Below are 20484 nucleotides of genomic sequence, written 5' to 3' on the forward strand. Positions count from 1 at the left end.
GGCGGCTGGAGGTGGGAGGGAGGAGGGGAAAGAGGCCCAGGCTGTGGGAGGGGGCTGGGAAGAGAGGCTCTCCGGAGCAGGAAGCCAGGCCGCGGGCAGGGGAGGCTGCGGGGCCCCTCGCTGCAAAGGCAAACAGGAAGGACTGCCCTTCGAGCTCTCGACTCGGGGCCCGGGAATCTCCGCCGCCGCAGAGCCGCAGCTCCGGGCCGAGGGTAAGGAGGCGAGCCGGGAGCGGGCGGCCGGGGGAGAGCCCCGCGGGTCCCCGCCGCCCCCGGCCCCAGACGCGCCGCGCCTCGCCTCGCGGGCTCCCGCCGCCGCCCCCGGCCTCCGCGCGCCCGCCGCCCGCCCTTCCCCCCCGCGCCGCTGCGGGCCGGCCGCCACCATGAAGGCGGGCTCGGGGGATCAGGGGAGCCCCCCGTGCTTCCTGCGCTTCCCGCGGCCCGTGCGGGTGGTAAGTGGCGCCGAGGCCGAGCTCAAGTGCGTGGTCCTGGGGGAGCCGCCGCCCATTGTCGTGTGGGAGAAGGGCGGCCAGCAGCTGGCGGCCTCCGAGCGCCTCAGCTTCCCGGTGGACGGCGCCGAGCACGGCCTGCTGCTGAGCGGCGCGCTGCCCACCGACGCGGGGGTCTACGTGTGCCGCGCCCGCAACGCGGCCGGAGAGGCCTACGCGGCGGCCGCCGTCACCGTGCTGGAGCCGCTGGCCCCTGAGCCCGAGCCCCAGCCCGCCGAGCGCCCGCTGCCTCCTCCCGGGGCGGGGGAGGGCGCCCCGGTGTTCCTGGCGGGGCCCCGGTCCCAGTGGGTGCTGCGGGGGGAGCAGGTGGTGCTGACGTGCCAGGTGGGGGGCCTCCCCGCGCCCGCGCTCTACTGGGAGAAGGACGGGATGGCCCTGGACGAAGTGTGGGACAGCGGCCACTTCGTGCTCGAGCCCGGCCGTGCCGAGGGCGGCCCCGGCGTGAGCCTAGCGCTGCGCATCCTGGCGGCGCGGCTGCCGGACTCGGGCGTCTACGTGTGCCACGCCCGCAACGCGCACGGCCACGCGCAGGCCGGCGCGCTGCTGCAGGTGCATCAGCCCCCCGAGAGCCCGCCCGAGGACCCCGATGAGGCTCCCAAGCCCGTGGTGGAGCCGCTCAAGTGCGCGCCCAAGACCTTCTGGGTGAACGAAGGCAAGCACGCCAAGTTCCGCTGCTACGTGATGGGCAAGCCCGAGCCCGAGATCGAATGGCACTGGGAGGGCCGTCCGCTGCTCTCCGACCGCCGCCGCCTCATGTACCGCGACCGCGACGGCGGCTTCGTGCTCAAGGTGCTCTACTGCCAGGCCAAGGACCGCGGGCTCTACGTGTGCGCAGCGCGCAACTCGGCGGGCCAGACTCTCAGCGCGGTGCAGCTGCATGTCAAAGGTACTGCGGCACCCCTGGGGCCGCCCGGGCCCTGGGGAGGGGCCTCCAGCGCTGCCCGGGAGCCGGTAGGGGGAGGGGAGACGGCATAATAGCATACCGTTTCCTGCCCGCCTCCCACCCCCCAGGGATTCGTATTTAGTAGGTCTCCAGGGTACCCAGGAACTTCTTAGCAAATTTCGTAAGTGATTCTGAGGCAGAGGGTGGAAAACCAGCCTTTGATAAACCGCTTTAAGGAGTGATTGATGTACGAACCAAGAGGGAGCACTTCTAGTCCAGGGGATTTCAGCCTCTTTGTTTCACTCCCCTTCCCTCAATGGAAATCCCTGTGGAGACTGATACAAGGAACATTTTATGGGTGTACATTTCCGGGTCCAGATTCATAACTATCCATGAGAACAAGGGTAAGAGGAGGCTGCATTCACAACTGGGTCTAGTCTGTGAGTCCTGGGGGGAAAGTCTGGCTGCAAGCGACACATTGAGAAACTCCTGATTCACACCAAAGGTAGACTTGAGGGAGGAAAAAAAATGCACTTTTATGAAACTGCTCTCCAGGTTTGAAAGAAGAAAAAGGTGAAGGAGAAGAGATTTCCATTTCAAAGTTGAGTCACCAGCAATATCTAATAACATTAGATACATTGCTCATAAACAGAAAACTCAGAGGAAAAAAACATCCCAAACTCCCACTGGAAGGTGAAGCTCTCCAGAATAGGAGTTCCCTGCAACTCCAGGGGTTATACCTTCACTAGCTATTCCTCAACTTGTCCCCTCAGAGGAAGAAAAGTGGGCACATTTCCTGAGCCCTGCCTGGCGCGAGGGCAGCATGTGGCACCTGTGCTTCTGTGGTGAGGTCTGATGTGCACAAACTCGCAAAACTGCACTGACACCATCAGGAAAGAAAAGCCCAGTGGGAAGGCAGAGCTTCCCAGAGGCACAGGACATACACGCTTCTCCAGCGGCCTGATAACCCGCTGGCCATTTCCATCATCGTGCTTTCTTTTTGTAAAATGCAGTTTTGACAACGACAATTTATTTTATTTTATTTTATTAGTGTTTATTTTTGAGACAGACAGACAGACAGAGTACGAGTGGGCAGGGGCAGAGAGGAGGGAGACACAATCTGAAGCAGGCTCCGGGCTCTGAGCTGTCAGCACAGAGCCCGATGAGGACCTTGAACTCAAGAACCGCGAGGTCATGACCTGAGCCGAAGTTGGATGCTTAACACACTGAGCCACCTGCCCCCCCTGAAAATGACTACTTCAAAAAATTTTTTTTAAGTTTTATTTATTTCTTTATTTTGAGAGAGAGCGCATGCTCTCATGTGCCAGGAGGGGAGGAGGAAGAGAGACAATCCCAAGCAGGCTCCACACTGTCAGCACAGAGCCTGACCCGGGGCTCAAACTCACGAACCGTGAGACCATGACCCGAGCCAAATTCAAGAGTCAGACACTCAACCTACCGAGCCACCCAGCCGCCCCTGTTTCTTTAAATTTTAATTGCACTTTTTAAAAATCATTTTATTTTTTTCATCATGATTATTGTGCCCCTTAATCCCCATCCCCTATTCCCCCCCCACCTCCCCTCTGCTAACCATCAGTTTGTTCCCTATAGTTAAGAGTCTGTTTCTTGATTTGTCTCCCTCTTTTTTTATTTTTTCTTTCACGCATTTGCTTTGTCTCTTAAATTTCACATATGAGTGAGGTCATATAGTATTTGTTTTTCTTTGACTGACTTATTTCACTCAGCATTATATGCTCTAGCTCTAGCCAGGTGAAAACGACTAAAGTTCTTTAAAAATGAAATTCAGCTCAGCCCCTTGCAGAATTTGTGTAGTGCCTCTGAGGGACCCCAGGGAACAGCTGGAAAATCACCGTTGTGGTCCGAACCCTTCCATCCCTTTCCCCACTTGACAGTCAGAAAACTGAGGCCCAGGATCACTGAAATGGCCTTGCTCAGGGTGATGTGGCCGGAGCATCAGGGTCAGATGAGAATCCAGGCCACCTGACGTCTCTCCTGTTGGGTTTTCTGTGATCCTGGAATACCTGCTGGCCTGGGAGGAAGATGGCAGGAGCTGACGCGGGTATAGGCAGTTGGTAATGCACGGAGCCCTTCCCCTGGTCTGGCCCTCTCCAGAGCCTTCTATCTCTCCCCTCCCCACAGAGCCCCGTCTGCGCTTCACCAGGCCCCTGCAGGATGTGGAGGGCCGGGAGCATGGCATTGCCGTGCTGGAGTGTAAAGTGCCCAACTCCCGCATTCCCACGGCCTGGTTCCGTGAGGACCAGCGGCTGCTGCCCTGCCGCAAGTACGAGCAGATCGAGGAGGGCGCTGTCCGGCGCCTCATCATCCACAGGCTGAAGGCAGACGACGACGGTGTCTACCTGTGCGAGATGCGGGGCCGGGTGCGCACGGTGGCCAATGTGACGGTCAAAGGTGGGCTGGCCAGTGGGAGGAGGCCGAGGCTGAGGCAGGCGGATGCCCAGGCCCCAGGCTGGGGGATTCCCGTCCTTTTCTCAGGGCCCATCCTGAAGCGGCTGCCCCGGAAGCTCGACGTCCTGGAGGGAGAGAATGCGGTGCTGCTGGTGGAGACACAGGAAGCTGGGGTCCAGGGGCGCTGGAGCCGCGATGGGGAGGACCTGCCGACCATCTGCCAGAGCAGCTCCGGCCACATGCATGCCCTGGTCCTTCCAGGGGTCACCCGAGAAGATGCTGGCGAGGTCACCTTTAGCCTGGGCAACTCCCGTACCACCACTCTGCTCAGAGTCAAATGTGAGGGCAGGAAAGCCCGTGGGCAGACTGACTCTTCGAGGGCCGGACAGGAGGGCCAGGGCAGGAGGGTGACCAGATGCCAGAGCCTGGGTTGGCAAAGCGGACTCAAGTTGGGAGGGCTGTGGGAGGCTGGAGCAGGGCTGGAATGCAAACCCTGCCTCTGTCTCAGGCGTCAAGCACAGCCCCCCGGGACCCCCGGTATTGGCAGAGATGTTCAAGGGCCATAAGAACACAGTCCTGCTGACCTGGAAGCCCCCCGAGCCGGCTCCTGAGACCCCCTTCATCTACCGGCTGGAGCGGCAGGAGGTGGGCTCGGAAGACTGGATCCAGTGCTTCAGCATCGAGAAAGCCGGAGCCGTGGAGGTCCCAGGGGACTGCGTGCCCTCCGAGGGCGACTACCGCTTCCGCGTCTGCACAGTCAGCGAGCACGGCCGCAGTCCCCACGTTGTGTTCCATGGGTCTGCTCACCTCGGTGAGTCAGTCCTTCCGGACCCAGCCTGTCCGCGGCCGTACCCCAGTCACACCTCCCCATCCTCTCTCCTCCCTTCCCCAGCCTTCGGTCCCCGTCATGTTATATGCCTTCTGCCTGCCAACTCTTGTCCTCTGCCAGCCTTCTGGTTCTGATGGCGGCACTCTGTCCCCATCTCAGTGCCCACAGCCCGCCTGGTGGCAGGTCTGGAGGACGTACAGGTATACGACGGGGAAGATGCGGTCTTCTCCCTGGATCTTTCCACCATCATCCAGGGCACCTGGTTCCTTAACGGGGAAGAGCTCGAGAGTAATGAGCCAGAGGGCCAGGTGGAGCCTGGGGCCTTGCGATACCGGATAGAGCAGAAAGGCCCACAGCACAGACTCCTCCTGCAGGCTGTCAGGCACCAGCACAGCGGGGCACTCGTTGGCTTCAGCTGCCCCGGTGTGCAGGACTCGGCCGCCCTCACCATCCAAGGTTGGTGCTGGTGGGGACCTGGGTGGACACAGAAGTCCTTGGTGGGTTCAGACGGAGGGCTCAGCGGTCCAGAAGGCCAATTTCCACCTATGTACAACGTACGTTATCTTCAGCATCGTAGCCAAATTCTCTTTGTGGCTTATAGAATTCCATCACATCTGCTATCTTAGAGGCATGGCCCCTGGGCCCTAGTCCCTGACTGCTTCCTGCCTTATCATGTAACCGATAACATTATCAGAGCAACTTCTTGTGGTGTTAGGCACAATCCTAATCATTTTACGTGCGTTAATTAACACGGTTCTCTACAAGATAGATTCTTTGGTGAGTCCATTTTACACATGGAGGCACTGAGTCACAGAGGGGTTAAGTGATTTGCCTAGAGTCACCGAGCTAATGAGTGGTAGTGCTGGGTTATGAAGCCAGGCAGTCTGGTGCCAGAATCACACTGTGCCACCTGTGGAAACCAGGAAGGAAGGGGATGAGGGGTCCCTGAGGAGGACGGTTCTTGGTGGACATCTGAAAGTGCAGGGGACACGTGGCATTTGCCATCTCACCATTGCTGGAGTTTGTCCGGCCAATCAAGGAATTCCTCGGTGACCGAGCACAGGGCCAGGCAGGTGGTCAGCTGCTGGCATCCTAGGAGGAGGGCAGAGTAAGAACCAATAACTAGAGTGGCATTTTCAAAATGCAGCCTGGGACCCCTGACATCAGAAATGCCTGGAGGGCTGGTTGATAATGCAGATCCCCTGGCCCTTGCATGCCTGTGTGGGGCCTAAGAAGTTGCATTTTCAGTAGACTCCCTAGGAATTCTGTACGCTCAAACATTGCCCTTGAGAATTGGCGTGTGAGCCCAGCGATTTTCTTTTTAATTCCAACAAACGCGTTGAGCCAGCGGTTGTCTGGCCTGATGTACTCCGGCCTGCACCAGCGAGGGGTGTTGATCCCAGGTGGAGCATGACAAGGGTGCTGCCTGTGCTCACGCTTCTCCCCACACAGAGAGCCCGGTGCACATCCTGAGCCCCCAGGACAAGGAGTCATTGACCTTCACGACCTCGGAGCGGGTGGTGCTGACCTGTGAGCTCTCCCGGGTGGACTTCCCAGCGCGCTGGTACAAGGACGGGCAGGAGGTAGAGGAGGGCGAGTCGCTGGTGGTGAAGATAGATGGGCGCAAACACCGCCTGATCCTGCCTGCCGCCGAAGTCCGAGACAGCGGCGAGTTTGAGTGCAGAACAGAAGGCGTCTCAGCCTTCTTCAGTGTCACCGTCCGAGGTCAGCAGCTATGGTGGTCTGGGCTCCTGCAGCTGAGGCTGATTCCCAGGGGCCATGCAGGCCCTGCCCCCTGGTCTGCCTGCTTGGGGGTCCCTTCCAGGGAGAGCCAAGGGGGCCAGCGGACACGTTTTCAAATTACTCTGTACTTGCTTCCTAATCCTCCCGTGCACCAACACCCTCCAGCATACTTGCCCTCCACATACCCCTGGCTAGGTAATGAGGGTGGGGAAACGAAATTCAATTAAGGGAAGGAGAGGCACGTGCTAACATTTACTGGGTCCCTGCCGTGAACCCAACATAATACCAGATGTTTCAAATACATAGGGTTTCACGTAATCTTCACATCTGGATGAGAAGCAGTAGATCTCTACAACACAGATGAAGAAACAGGCTCAGAGAGGTTATGTGATTTGCCCATTATCACACAGCCAGCAAACACCATAGCTGGGTTCACACCCAGGTCTGTGCTTATCCTGCTATCTCAGGTAGCCACGGTCAAAGGGAAGCTTTAAGTGCAGGGGTCCAGTGGTTCTCAGGCCATGTTCTGGCTGCTTCAGAACCACCTGGGAAGCTTGTTATAAATGCATACGCCCAGGCCCCCCCCAGCTCTCCAGCTCCAGACTATCCAGGGTAGAGCCTGGGGATCACTCCGGGAAGGCAGCTTGGGAACCACTGATTCACCTCATCTTCTCGCTTCGAGTGGACATCCTGTCTCAACCCCACTGCAAGGAGGCCCTCTAACTGCTGTACACGCACCCAGTGACAGGGAACTCACTACCTGTAGCGAGCAGCTGTCTCACTGTGGCACCTAAGTCATTCCCCCTTCCTGCCCATCCTAGGGCCGGTGCTCCAGGGGATCCCTTGTAAAAACAGCAGCAAGCGTGGCCCATGATAATGACCTCCTCTCAGCCTAGGCAAAGGCTGTCATCTGTGCCTCCCCCTCCCCCATGTCCCCGCCCAGCCACCCCCACGTCCCGTGGGGATGCCCAGAACACAAAGGTGCCACATGGTTTGCGTTGCCTCACCTGCCATGCCCTCAGTACCCCACGTCATTGCTCCAGACCACCCTGCACAGCACGGCCTTAACCCTCCTAGTGTCCCCTGGGGAGGAAACTGTCTCCTGTGAGTCTGCCTGCGTGACCTTGTTTTGTCTGCTTCCCACCAGACCCCCCGGTGCATATCCTGGACCCCCAGGAGCACGTGTTTGTGCATGCCATAACCTCTGAGTGTGTCATGCTGGCCTGTGAGGTGGACCGAGAGGATGCACCCGTGCGCTGGTACAAGGATGGGCAGGAGGTGGAGGAGAGTGACTTTGTGGTGCTGGAGAAGGAGGGGCCCCACCACCGGCTCGTGCTGCCTGCCGCCCAGCCCCCCGACGGGGGCGAGTTTCAGTGCGTCGCTGGAGATGAGCGTGCCTACTTCACCGTCACCATCACAGGTGGGGGGACAGGCAGGTCCGTGTGGCACCGTCTAGCAGCTGTCACACGATCCCCTCCGGGCCACTCTTCCCCAGGCCCTCTTCCCTCCCCGCAAGCTGATTGCGTGCCCCTCCTCGGTCTGCATCCTACGATTCGGTCACCCACCAAAACTACATTGTCCTAAACTCTGGCCAGGGCTCCACGAGTCACAGGGCGCCTCTGCCCCTTTCCGTTCTCTGGCAAAGGAGAACCTCTAGGAATGGCAGAGCTTTCCTGTGGGGCAGGGTGTAGGGCAGGTAAGCCCCCACCCTAGAGGGGTCAGAAGACCTCAAAAGTCTATGGGAGACCCTGGCTCCATCTGGGCACCTAACCCACCTCTCCCCAGCCCCATCTTACATACGGTCCCTGCCCCAACCCAGAGAGCGTAGACCATTTCTACAGCCAAGGCTGACACCGTGGTCCCGATGGGGCCACCGTGCCTGTGACGTGCTTTGGTGACTGTGGTTGTGTCTCCAGATGGGGGTGGCTGTCCCAGCAGCTAGGAGACCTAGTCCAAAGGCAGATTCTCTTCTTTTTTTTCTTTTTCTTTTTTTTTTTTGTTGTGATGGGCACTGGGCGTTCTATGTAAGTGGGAAGGTGGGAAGGCTCTCTTTGTCAACACGTGGCCCACTTGCAGGAGGAGGGAACAGGCATGGCTCAGGGAGGGCAGACGGGCGCCTCGGTCCCAGCTATGACTGTCCCTGTCCCGCAGATGTCTCCTCGTGGATCGTGTACCCCAGTGGCAAGGTGTATGTGGCGGCCGTGCGCTTGGAGCGTGTGGTGCTGACCTGTGAGCTGTGCCGGCCGTGGGCCGAGGTGCGCTGGACCAAGGACGGTGAAGAGGTGGTGGAGAGCCCCGCATTGCTCTTGCAGAAGGAGGACACCGTCCGCCGCCTCGTGTTGCCTGCCGTCCAGCTGGAGGACTCCGGCGAGTACTTGTGTGAAATCGATGACGAGTCGGCCTCCTTCACCGTCACTGTCACAGGTGTGGGTTCACCCCAGCTGCCCGGGGTCACCAGAGGACAGTCCTGAGCCCTCGGGGGAGCTGGCCACCTACCCCCTAGTCGGCACACTGGGGAGGAGGGAGGTGGGGCTGCGGGTGCATGTACTGAGGCTCCCTGCCTGGAAGACCCCAGGGCCCCTATTCAAGGAAGCAGGCTCCTCCCCAGCACCAGGGCCAGGAAGAGCTGTGCTCCCCTGGCTCATTTACTGGGTGCCTCCCACGTGCCACCAGACCCCGGGCCGGGTGCTGCAGGTAACTGGTGTGTGAGACATGCACCATCTCTGCTCTCAGAGCTGCAGTCTAGCTGGGGAGGCAGCTGTTAACCAGGGGTCGCAAACGGGCAGTCCGTAGGGCCCCATGCAGCCCACAGATGTGTTTTGTTTGGCCTGCAGAGTCTTACCAAAGTCAGGACAGTTCAAATAACAATCCGGAGTTATGCGTCCTCTTGAAAAAGCCGAAGACCCGGCGGCTCTGGTCCCGATTCCCCCCATGGCGACGAACAGCTGGTGCTGAGTAGCAGCTGCCCCCATAATATGGGGCCCACATTCCTCTGCCCTTCCCCCTCTGCCATTCCTCTTTGCCTCTCCCCAGACCTCTTCCGCCACTCACCTGACCACCTACCTGGCCCCTGTGGGCATTTGAGTTTGCGACCCCTGTGTTAAACCAATAAATGCACAAATAAATGCACAGTTGACACGTCGTGACAAGTGATGTGAAGGAGCAGAGGGCTGGAGAGAGAACAGGAGAGTCAGAGAGGGCTGCGGAGAAAGCCGCCACGCCCCTGGGCTGGACTCTGGACACCCGGTGGCAAGCAGACAGACACGCTCACTTCCCTCCAGGAGCACGCAGCCTGGGAAGAAAGGCAGACACTTTAGACGGTCTCAGAAGGTGGACTGTCCAGTGTTGTGACAGGGGTACAGAGGGAGCTCAAGGCTGGGGGGCTGCTAACCTTGTCGGCAGGCAGGGAGTGCCTTCAAGGCAGATACTTGGGGGCAGGGGCCAAGGTAGCTGAGTGGGGTCAGGTTTGGGCCGAAGGTAGATGGGAGAATGTTCAAAGCTGGAAAAGCACAAGACGACTGTGAAAGTCACGGTGGTTCGGTGCTGGAAAGCGTGGGGCCGCAGGCCTCAGCGCCAGACCTGGTGTGGATGTGCAGCTCGGGTGGGGGGGGGGGTGGCGCTCGCAGGGCCTGACAGCTCGGTGGCACAGAAGAACCGCGCTGGCTGCACTGGCACTGTCTTGTCGCCCTGTCCTCCGCTCTGCCCCAGCAGTGATGCCTCGATCCAGGCTGAGCTGCCTGGGTGCCCCCACCCCCAACCGGCGAGAGTGCAGCCTGGAACACCCAAGCCACAAAGCCAAAGAGGCCTCTCTGTGCATGTTTTGTCCTGTAGTGACCCCTTCAAGCTCTTCAGCCCCACGCCCTGGCCAAACACAATGGCAGACACACATTTCAGCTCACACCTGGCCTCCCCACAAAACACCAGATTGCTCACTGGGAAGTTCACACAAGCGGCCCGGAAGTTCACACAGAGCCAGCCCGGCTTTGGGCCAGGGATAAACAAGGCTGATGCCAAGCTGAGGTCCCACAGCTGTGCGGACACCCCAATCCTGTCATGGCACCTTGTCCTCACCCCACTGCTCCCTTCACCTCCTTGGCTCCCCAGGCAGCCGCACCTTGCAATCTACCAGCCTTGCTGGACCCCTGAGAACCAGCCTGCGTCCCTTGGACTCTTAGAACAAGCCCTGTTAGCGAGGTGGGTTGTGGAGGCAGAGGACTTGTGTGCTGGTGAGCACGTCTGCCCATGCGCACCTCTGCAAAAAAGTGTTTCCGGGAAGCGAGCAGTTCCTGAGCTTAGCCACAAGGGGGCCGCATGGTAAAGGGGCTCTAAAATGTCTTGGAAGCTAGAAGATTCTGGGAGATGTTCAGGGCACATGGGAGCATGGGCAGGCTCGGACTCAGTGCACCAGTCACCTCCAGTGTTGACATAGGAGGTCCTTTCCTGTGGAGGAATGACCCCTTTGGAGCAGTTGGAGATGAACTCCCAAAATCAGCGTTTAGCATCCCTGGGGAACTCAGGTGCTGGCAACTCTTAGACACAGATGCAAAAATCATTACTGAGTTCAGCAAGCTTTGGCTTTCGATCCCAGCACTGCTCACAGAGTCTGAGCCTCCCTTTAACAGATGGTGGCTCTTCCTCCAGCCCTCGAGTACGTGGACCCAGCTGTGACCTTAAAGAGATTGGTTAAATCACTCTTTGCCTCGATTTCTTCATCTGGAAAACAGGGATAAAATGATACCTACCTCTTAGGATTGCTGTGAGAGTTCAATGTGTAAAGTGCTTAGGACTGTTCCTGGAACCTTAGGAAATCATACAGAAGTATTCGCTGTTTTGGATCTACGATCTCTTGTTCACAATTCTGAAATCCAAAAAAACCTCTCCAAACCAAAAGTCTTTTTTCTAAGTTTGGTCTTCAGAGCCATTTCAGTAAAACCTGTGAAACTATTTCTGCTCTTTAAGTATCTTGTTTAGAGTGAGTATATGTATATGTCACACTGCCGAAATGTTAGTGTGGTTGGTTGCGGCAGGGGATGGGGCACGGGGGGGGGGGGGGGGGGCGGTGCTCCAGTGGGGGCTAAGAGAGGCAGGTATGTGATATATAATAAATGCACCTTTTTTTCCGGGTATCTGAAGCATTCTGGATTCACATCTCTGGCCCCAGGGTTTTCGGAGGGTAGATCGTGGACCTGTTATTCCTTGTTATTATTATCCTTATCACTCTTGTTGTTGCAAGTGACAGGAACTCCGTGTTGCCAGGGCGGCTGGCGATTGAGTTTGTGACAGCCTGTGATTGCCCCACTCTGCAGAGCCCCCAGTGCGCATCATATACCCCCGAGATGAGGTGACCTTGATCGCCGTGAGCTTGGAGTGTGTGGTGCTGATGTGTGAGCTGTCTCGGGAGGACGCCCCTGTGCGCTGGTACAAGGATGGGCTGGAGGTGGAGGAGAGCGAGGCCCTGGTGCTGGAGAGCGACGGGCCACACCGCCGCCTGGTTCTGCCTGCGGCCCAGCCCGAGCAGGGGGGCGAGTTCGTGTGTGACGCCGGAGATGACTCAGCCTTCTTCACTGTCACCATCACAGGTGGGCAGTCTCTGGGCACCGTGGGGAGCTAGAGAGGCAGGAGGCCGAGGGACAGACACCCAACCTTCTCACTTCCTGCTTCTTAGGGGCCCCCCACCTGCCCCACACAGCCTGCCCCTCCCCCAGACTCCTCATTCTCAGCCATCAGAGAGCCCTGGCTTGCCCAGATCAGGCCATGACAGTGACTAGAGAGAGCCCAGCAGTTAGGAGCATTCATTCATTCATCAAATATTTATTGAGCAACTACTATGTGCTCGGCACTGTTCTGGATGCTGAGGGATAGAGTAGCAAGCCAATAAGAGAACACCTCCAGTCTTTGTGGAGCTCGAGTTCTAGTGAGGATACACAGACAATCAGTAGGCGATGATAAGTACATCAGAAGCAAAGTGGGGAAAGGGGATATGGAGTGGGGGCGAGGTAGGGTGGGGCGTGCATTGGGGTCACATCGGTCTGTGTCTACCTCTGTCTATTCATGGGCCCTCAGACAAATCACTTTCCTCTAAAGAGGCTTCGAGTCCTCATCTGTAAAGTGAAACCAACATCGGTGCCGTCCTCGGGAGTGTCAGGAGTAGCTGTGAAAAGAGCTGCCGTGTGCTTAGCACAGCACCGGGCACACAGTGGGTGCCCCCAGACGGTAGCCACACAAGTCCCAAGAACTGCTCTGGAAAGAGAGAGTGCTGAGAAGCCAGTGTGAGTGGGTGGGAGCCTGCTGGCTGAGCCTGAGCACCTTTCCCTCTGTCTGTCCACCAGCCCCACCAGAGAGGATTGTGCACCCGGCAGCTCGCTCCCTGGACCTGCAGTTCAGGGCTCCAGGGCGCGTGGAGCTGCGCTGCGAGGTGGCCCCTGCCGGGTCCCAGGTGCGCTGGTACAAAGATGGGCTGGAGGTGGAAGCATCGGACACACTGCAGCTGGGAGCCGAGGGGCCCGCTCGCACCCTGACCCTGCCCCACGCCCAGCCCGAGGACGCCGGGGAGTATGTGTGCGAGACTCGTGATGAAGCTGTCACCTTCAATGTCAGCCTGGCCGGTGGGTGCTTCCTGCCAGCCCGGGTGCGGGAGGGGGCAGTCAGCCGGAGCTGACATGTTCCTCTCTCTGTCCAGAGCCCCCAGTCCAGTTCCTTGCTCCAGAGGCAGCCCCTGCCCCACTCTGTGTGGCCCCTGGGGAGCCGGTGATGCTGAGCTGCGAACTGTCCCGGGCTAGTGCCCTGGTCTTCTGGACTCACGATGGGAAGCCGGTGCAGGAGGGCGAGGGCCTGGAGCTCCATGCTGAGGGCCCCCGCCGCATCCTCTGTATCCGGGCCGCAGACCTGGCCCACGCAGGCCTCTACACCTGCCAGTCCGGGACAGCCCCGGGGGCCCCCAGCCTCAGCTTCACCGTCCAAGTGGCTGGTGAGTACGGCCTGGGCAGAAAGCCTGAGAGCGTTGCAGCCCCAAGCCCGTATGAGTTTCCCCGCCTCTCTAGCATGCCTTGTCCATCCCTCACTCACCTCTCTCAGTATCTTGCCCTCCCCACAGCCCTCGGGCCTCTCCCCATCCAGTGACCCCCAGCTCTGACCCCACAGAGCCCCCCGTGCGGGTGGTGGCCCCCGAGGCAGCCCAGACAAGGGTTCGCAGCACCCCAGGCGGGGACCTAGAGCTGGTGGTGCGCCTCTCCGGGCCCGGGGGCCCTGTGCGCTGGTACAAGGACGGGGAGCGACTGTCGAGCCAGGGGCGGGTGCAGCTGGAGCAGGCCGGGGCAAGGCAGGTGCTGCGGGTGCGGGGGGCACGGAGCTGGGACGCTGGGGAGTACCTGTGCGACACGCCCCAGGACAGCCGCATCTTCCTCGTCCGCGTGGAAGGTAACAGTGCACCCCTCACTCCCTGTGGTCCCTGTCACCCCAAAGACCACACCCCTGCACCCTTCTGGGACTCCTTCATCCCCCGCCCCCCTCCTTGCTGCCTCGGGCTCTAACCAGTGCATGCACAACTAGTACTTGGATGAGGCTTCAGGAACCCTCTGTATAGGAGGAGCCATAACCCAGTGGTTAAAAGCAGGGGCTTTGGGGTCAACCCACCCGGGTTCCAATCTGGGTTCCACTTGTCAGTAGTGCGAGACTCTGGCAAGTGGCTCCACCTCTCTGGGCCCCGGCTCTGAAGGGCGGGGCAGGGGGTGGTGCTTGTCTTGTAAGGCTGTTGTGACCGTTAAATGAGATAAACAGGGTCCGTGGTAAATTACCTAATAGGGAGTCAGAGAAGTAGGGAGCCAGGCTGGGATTGAAAGGAGGTAGCTAGGAGCGGCAGGGAGCTGGCATCTTGTCCTCTGAGATACCCCCCGTGGTCCTCAGCAACGATCTTTCAGATAACTGAGAGACGAGGACCTGCACCCAGGAGAGGATGGAAAGGAGGGAGAGGGAAAGACACAGCCCACCTCACTGCCTGACCCCATCCCCCCCAGAACCACCACTGGCAAAGCTGGTCTCAGAGCTGACGCCACTCACCGTCCATGAGGGTGACGATGCCACATTCCGGTGTGAAGTCTCGCCGCCAGATGCCGAAGTCACCTGGCTCCGCAACGGGGCCGTTGTCACTCCGGGGCCCCAGTTAGAGATGGCCCAGAATGGTTCCAGCCGCACGCTGACAGTGCGACGCTGTCAGCTGGAGGATGCGGGGACCGTGACTGCCCGAGCAGGGGGCACAGCCACAAGTGCCCGGCTCCACGTTCGAGGTTTGGTCCTGATGGGGATGCAGTGGTTTTGTCTCCTGTGCCTGTTCTCTCAGCCCTGGCCCTGGCAGCCTTGCGTCTCTGCCCAGGGACCGGCCGGTGAGCAGGGGGTCATCAGCCTCCAGGCCCCACCAGGCTCCATGACCCCCTCCCCCTTCCTCCCCAGAAACGGAGCTGCTGTTCCTGCGGCGGCTGCAGGATGTGCGGGCAGAGGAAGGCCAGGACGTGTGCCTCGAAGTAGAGACAGGTCGAGTGGGCGCAGCAGGTGCCGTGCGCTGGGTGCGAGGTGGGGAGCCCTTGCCCCATGACTCGCGCGTATCCATGGCCCAGGACGGCCACGTCTACCGCCTTTTCATCCACGGTGTCGTCCTGGCTGACCAGGGCACCTACGGCTGTGAGAGCCACCACGATCGCACCCTGGCCAGGCTCAGCGTGAGGCGTGAGTGCCCTGTCTTCTCCTAACCCATCACACTGCCCCGTGGCGCAGCCTTTCCTGGCTGCCCCAGGGCCCCTCAGACCCCCCACCAAAGTGCCCCTCGCCACTGAGGCAAGTCAGCCCTGGCTGGCCTCCAGAAGTGTGACCTGAAGCAGCCTGCCCAAAGCAAAACTTTTCATTTTCTAGTGTTTTCTATTTACCCTAGAAGTCCGTGTGGATTTTGCATTCCATTTCACGTGTCCCAGTTGGCTTTGCTGTAAACGTAAATATTATACTCCAGAAACACGTACTGTGTTTATCCCTCAGTCACCTGCCCCAGGGTCCACGGGCCCATTTGGCAAATAGCAACTCCCCCATCTGCCCCAAGCCAGAGCTTTCTATTAACTGCGAGACCTCATGCAAGTTACTTACTCTCTCTGAGCCAAGTTTTCTCAAGAATGGGGCTGATCCGTACTTCAAGGGTCTTCAGGAACAATAGCTGAGATGACATGAAAAATGCCCACACAGAGCTTGGTAAACGGTTGCTGTTGCTGATATGTAGTCTCTTCTAATTTATTTCATTCATTTAATCGCAATAAACCCATGTCTCAATGCTGTTCACCTTGTACGGTTGGAGAAACTAAAGCCCAGAGAGGTCGAGCAGTTTGCCAAAAGTCACACAGCACACAAACCATGTGGCAGAGCTAGGGCCTAATCCCAGCTTGTCTGACTCCGATTCCTGTGCTCCTCCCAGTGTCACAGCACCCCTCACCCAGACTCCTCGACCCTCTAGCCACAACTCATCTCCTTCACGTGTGCCCTCTCCTAAGCCCCTCCCCACCCCACCCAGTTGGCCTTCTGTGCTCCTTTCTCCCTGACCCTGGTTCTGGGCTTCCTTCCACAGGGGCTCAGATTGGGTGTTAGGGGTGGTACAGGTGGGGCCAAGAGCTGTGTGAACCCTCAAAACCCCTGCCCAGAGCTGGAGCCCTCATCCTCCCTCTCTCCCCATCTGCCCCCACCAGCAAGGCAGCTAAGGGTGCTGCGGCCTCTGGAGGATGTGACCGTCACTGAGGGGGGCAGTGCCACCTTCCAGCTGGAGCTGTCCCAGGAGGGTGTGACCGGGGAGTGGGCCCGAGGTGGAGTCCGGCTGCAGCCGGGGCCCAAGTGCCACATGCATGCAGAGAGCCACAGTCACCGTCTGGTACTCAGCGGCCTGGGCCTGGCTGACTCGGGCTGCATCACCTTCACAGCGGATTCCCTGCGCTGCGCAGCCAGACTCACTGTGAGAGGTGTGGATTCTGGGCCCGCTGCTTGCCTGCTGACTGCCCTGAGTGTGATTCCACCGATCCCCCTCCCTGTGTGGCCCCCTGCACTGACCCTGCCTGTCGGAGTGTGCCTCCCCTGACTCTTTGGCCTTGGGTGGCCCCCGAGACTGCCCTGCTTGAGTGTGGCTCCTCTGACCGATCTGATCCAGCGTGACTCCACTGACCTTCTGGTCCCTGTGAACCACTGACCATGCCACTGTGAGTGTGCCTGTGCCGGTGTGGTCCCTCTTGTCTGCTGCCTGACCAGGGCCCCACTGACCACTCTGAGTGTGGCCCCACTGACCACACCTGCCTGCCATGGCCCCTGCTGCCTGCCTGCGTGTGCCCTTCTGACCACTCAAGTCCCAGTGATCCACTAACTGCCTAAGGATGACTCTACTAGCAACTCTGGTTCAGGGATGCCCATTTTTTCTACGCCCCATATTCCCCACTGACAACATGTGCTCTGGAGTTCCCCCCATTGCTCCTCTGAACACATCATGTCTCCCACTGGCCAGTATCACCTGTCCATTCCAGTAAAGTGTGGTCCCCACTGACCATGCCTGCCTATAGGTGACTCCACTGGCGTTCCTGCTTTGGTTCCCGCCCCCATGCCCCTCTAATTCCAGCATGTCCCCCACTGGCCAACTTAAAGTGTGATACCCCCAGCTGGCCACTCCTGTCCCATTGACCCCTGTGGCCCTGTTGTGTCCTCCACTGACTAGCATCCCACTTGGACCACTTGTGTCCTGGCACATCCCCCTCTGACGAATGGCCTCCACCCACCACCTTCCCCAAATGTGTCCACCACTGACCCCTGTGCCCAAGTGTGTCTTCCTTCTCCCCCTCCCAGAGGCCCCAGTGACCATTGTGAGGGGGCCGCAGGACCTAGAGGTGACCGAGGGAGACACAGCTACATTGGAGTGCGAGCTTTCCCAGGCCTTGGCTGATGTCACCTGGGAGAAGGTCAGAACCCATCCCACCTTGACGTCATAAAGACTTAATGATAATGGCCCAAATGGAAACAACTAATACTCCCTGAACAGATGTGTCTGGCACTGTGCTCAGATTTACTTTACATTAAACCCTCTAATCCTTACAACAGCCCTATAGAGTAGGTTTTGCTATCTCCGTGTTATCCCTAAGGAGCCTGAAGCTCAGTGAGGTGATATCGCCCAGCGGCAGACAAAAGGGGTAGAGCCATATTTGAATCCAGATTTGCCTTATTCTAGAATCCACGCTCACGTCCAGAGTGATGGGTACACGACTTTTGGCTTTCAGTGCCCACGGCGCCCCTTTTCAGTCCTAACATCCCCAAGGATGACACCTTCCCAGTGAGGCTCCTGGGAGGCCCCAAAGGCTCAGGACAGCCAGATCCCAGCCTGGGGGGACAGAGAGGCATAAATGCTCCTCGAAACCTCTGGACTTCAACAGACGGCGCCGCCCTCTCCCAAGGCCGAGGCTGCCTGTGTCCAACCGAATTCTCCCCGACCCTCTGCAAATCTCGCCCCTAGGACGGGCGCCCGCTCACCCCCAGCCCTCGGCTCAGGCTCCAGGCCCTCGGCACGCGACGCCTTCTCCAGCTGCGGCGCTGCGGCCCCTTGGACGCCGGGACCTACAGCTGTGCAGTGGGGACGGCTCGCGCTGGGCCCGTCCGCCTGGCAGTGCGCGGTGGGTACCGGGCGCTGCCCGGACTGGGCAATGCTGCGGGCGCGGGGACTGCGGACCCGACTAGCCCCGGACAGACTCCGGTGCCTCCCGGGAGTAGGGCGGAGTGTGGGCGTGAGCGGGCACCGCCCCCTCAGCCCCGCCCCCGCCTCACGCCCCCGGCTCCGCCCCAGAGCGCAAGGTGTCAATGCTCTCCGAGCTCCGGGCGGTGCGCGCCCGCGAAGGCGACGGCGCCACGTTCGAGTGCACCGTGTCGGAGGTGGAGACCACCGGGAGCTGGGAGCTCGGAGGCCGGCCGCTGAGACCCGGAGGCCGCGTCCGCATCCGACAGGAAGGTCTGGCGGACTTTTTTCCTATTCTGGCCCCCTGCTGCCCCGCCCCCGGCTCAGGCAAACCCCGCCCTACTAGGATAAGCCCCGCCTCTGGCTCGAGTGAGCCCCGCCCCACAGCCCAAGGAACCTTCTCCCGGTATTTCCCCGGTCCCCAGCTCTGAGCCACCGGTCCTGGACCACTCCTCTTTCCCCTCAGTCCCGCCCCCAGCGCACATTGGCCGCGTCCAAACCGACCCGGGGACCTACTCCGGCCCACCTTCATCCCCGAACCCTCCCCTTGGCTGCTCCGGTCTCGCTAGCGCCTCTCTCACCCCCAGGGAGGAAACATGTTCTGGTGCTGAGCGAGCTGCGCCCGGAGGACGCCGGTGAGGTCCGCTTCCAGGCGGGACCCGCCCAGTCCGTGGCTCAGCTGGAGGTGGAGGGTAAGCAACTGGGGAGGGACGGTTGGGAGAGGGCATCATCTCCCCTCGGGACTGGCAGGCTGGCGGCTGGTCCTGGGAACACTGCCTTCCCACCTCCCTTCCTCGAGGGACTCTTCTGGGGCGGGTCACAGAGGGCAGTGCGTTTCCTGGGGAGGAGGAGACTTTGGGTTAAGGGTACAGAGGATCGGGCTGGTGCCTTAGATATCTAAGAGAAGTGGAGGCTGCAGGGAGGGGGAAGATGCGTCTCTCCTCCTGGGGGCCCTGCGTGTCCCTATTAACTTAAGCCCTCGTCCTCACCCCCAGCACTGCCTCTCCAGATGTGCCGCCGCCCCCCTCGAGAGAAGACGGTTCTGGTCGGCCGCAGGGCGGTGCTGGAGGTGACTGTGTCCCGCTCGGGGGGCCACGTGTGCTGGTTGCGGGAGGGGGTCGAGCTGTGCCCGGGAGACAAGTATGAGCTGCGCAGCCACGGCCCCACCCACAGCCTGGTCATCCATGACGTGAGACCTGAGGACCAGGGCACCTACTGCTGCCAGGCCGGCCAGGACAGCGCCCACACACGGTTGCTGGTAGAGGGTGAGTGGAGCTGACTGGGCAGAGGTCAGAGGGGCAGGCTGGCTGGCCAGACAGGAGGGGTCGCCTGGGAGCTGGTGGGCTGAGACACGCCTACCAGAGGTTTTCCAGGACTTGGGATGGCCAACTGGTTCTGGGGTGTGTGGAGGTGGGGAGTGGGGGAGGGGCTGAGGGCTGAGCAGAGGAGGGAGCCCTGTGTTCTCTACTGGAACCGTCTGGTTCAGGTCAGCCGTTTCCACCTTTCTATGCCCTTTCCTGTCCAGGCTTCTCACTCTCTCCTGCCTCTGGACTGTGTCTGTCTCTCTTGAATGCCCCATTTGGACCCTAATTCCTCTCCTTCCTACCTACTAGCCCCTGATCTGTGCCTACCTGTCCCTCATCCCCCTCCTGCTCTCTGCCCAGCTGGCTCCTGCCCATCTCAGCCAGCTCCACATCGGGCTGAGAGGAGGGCTCCTCTGGTCCCATTTCCTTCCTCTTCCACAGAGATGCCCCCTCCACCTGAATTCCCGCATTTCCTACCCCTAACTGGGGGCTGACTCCCATTTTCCTGCCCTCATAGACATCCCTGACAGAGGTCCAGAAAGGGTGGGGCAGAGGGTGAGGAGCCAGCTCTTCCTGTGCGGGTGCCCAGGCTCTGCCAGGGGAGAGGACGGTGGTACCCACTCTCTCCCCAGCCCCACGCCGAGTCATTCCTCTGCAGGTAGCTAGGAGGACCGAACCAGGCCAGGCAGGTGCCCTCGGACAGCTTGGAAGGCGTGTGCCCGTACCCTGGGCAGGGGTGGGGAGGCAAGGGAACCACAGGTGTTGGGGACAATAAAGTGGTACAGTCCTTTTCCCTGGCTCTCTGTGTGATGTAGGAGGGCAGAACTTGCCTGGAGCCTCTGTGTAGTAAGTGACACAGGACACCAAGGGCTGCGGGGCTTCCCATTTGGCCCGTGAAAGTGCCAGCCACTGAAGACCACCACCACTCCTGGCAGAAGCCACACAGTTTGGCACATTTATAAAATATGTAAAACAGGGTGGGGTGAGGGGAGACAGAAGCATGAGGTGTCCAGGGTGGCATGACAGACACCAGACATGCACCGTGCATTTAAGCCCCCTCCC

The 20484-nt window shown here is 59.8% G+C and overlaps 1 protein-coding gene and 1 long non-coding RNA gene across 3 annotated transcripts; one reads left to right on the top strand and one right to left on the bottom strand.

Annotated features, from left to right (window-relative positions):
* Window positions 1-52: 52 nt before the first annotated feature.
* On the top strand, window positions 53-20197 carry OBSL1 (obscurin like cytoskeletal adaptor 1). Of its 2 annotated transcripts, XM_047871440.1 has the most exons (21): window positions 53-1394; window positions 3552-3821; window positions 3906-4157; window positions 4327-4629; window positions 4807-5103; window positions 6100-6372; window positions 7538-7810; window positions 8542-8814; window positions 11697-11969; window positions 12720-12995; window positions 13070-13357; window positions 13531-13806; window positions 14403-14672; window positions 14836-15108; window positions 16107-16373; window positions 17242-17354; window positions 17903-18059; window positions 18230-18391; window positions 18706-18810; window positions 19114-19383; window positions 20085-20197. In XM_047871440.1, the coding sequence occupies exons 1-21, from the start codon at window positions 383-385 to the stop codon at window positions 20195-20197; spliced, it is 5796 nt and encodes a 1931-aa protein (XP_047727396.1). In that variant the 5' UTR covers window positions 53-382. The 2 variants fall into 2 exon arrangements, with proteins under 2 accessions (XP_047727396.1, XP_047727395.1); XM_047871439.1 differs by lacking the exons at window positions 11697-11969; window positions 12720-12995; window positions 13070-13357; ... (8 more) ...; window positions 19114-19383; window positions 20085-20197 and adding an exon at window positions 9225-9519.
* On the bottom strand, window positions 14603-17329 carry LOC125172850 (uncharacterized). Its single transcript, XR_007154855.1, has 4 exons — window positions 17204-17329; window positions 15517-15583; window positions 15306-15359; window positions 14603-14680 (listed from the first exon to the last, which is right to left on the bottom strand). It is a non-coding gene; the product is annotated as an uncharacterized LOC125172850 (long non-coding RNA).
* Window positions 20198-20484: the final 287 nt, after the last annotated feature.

Source organism: Prionailurus viverrinus, chromosome C1, assembly GCF_022837055.1.
Source record: "Prionailurus viverrinus isolate Anna chromosome C1, UM_Priviv_1.0, whole genome shotgun sequence".
Taxonomy (NCBI): domain Eukaryota; kingdom Metazoa; phylum Chordata; class Mammalia; order Carnivora; family Felidae; genus Prionailurus; species Prionailurus viverrinus.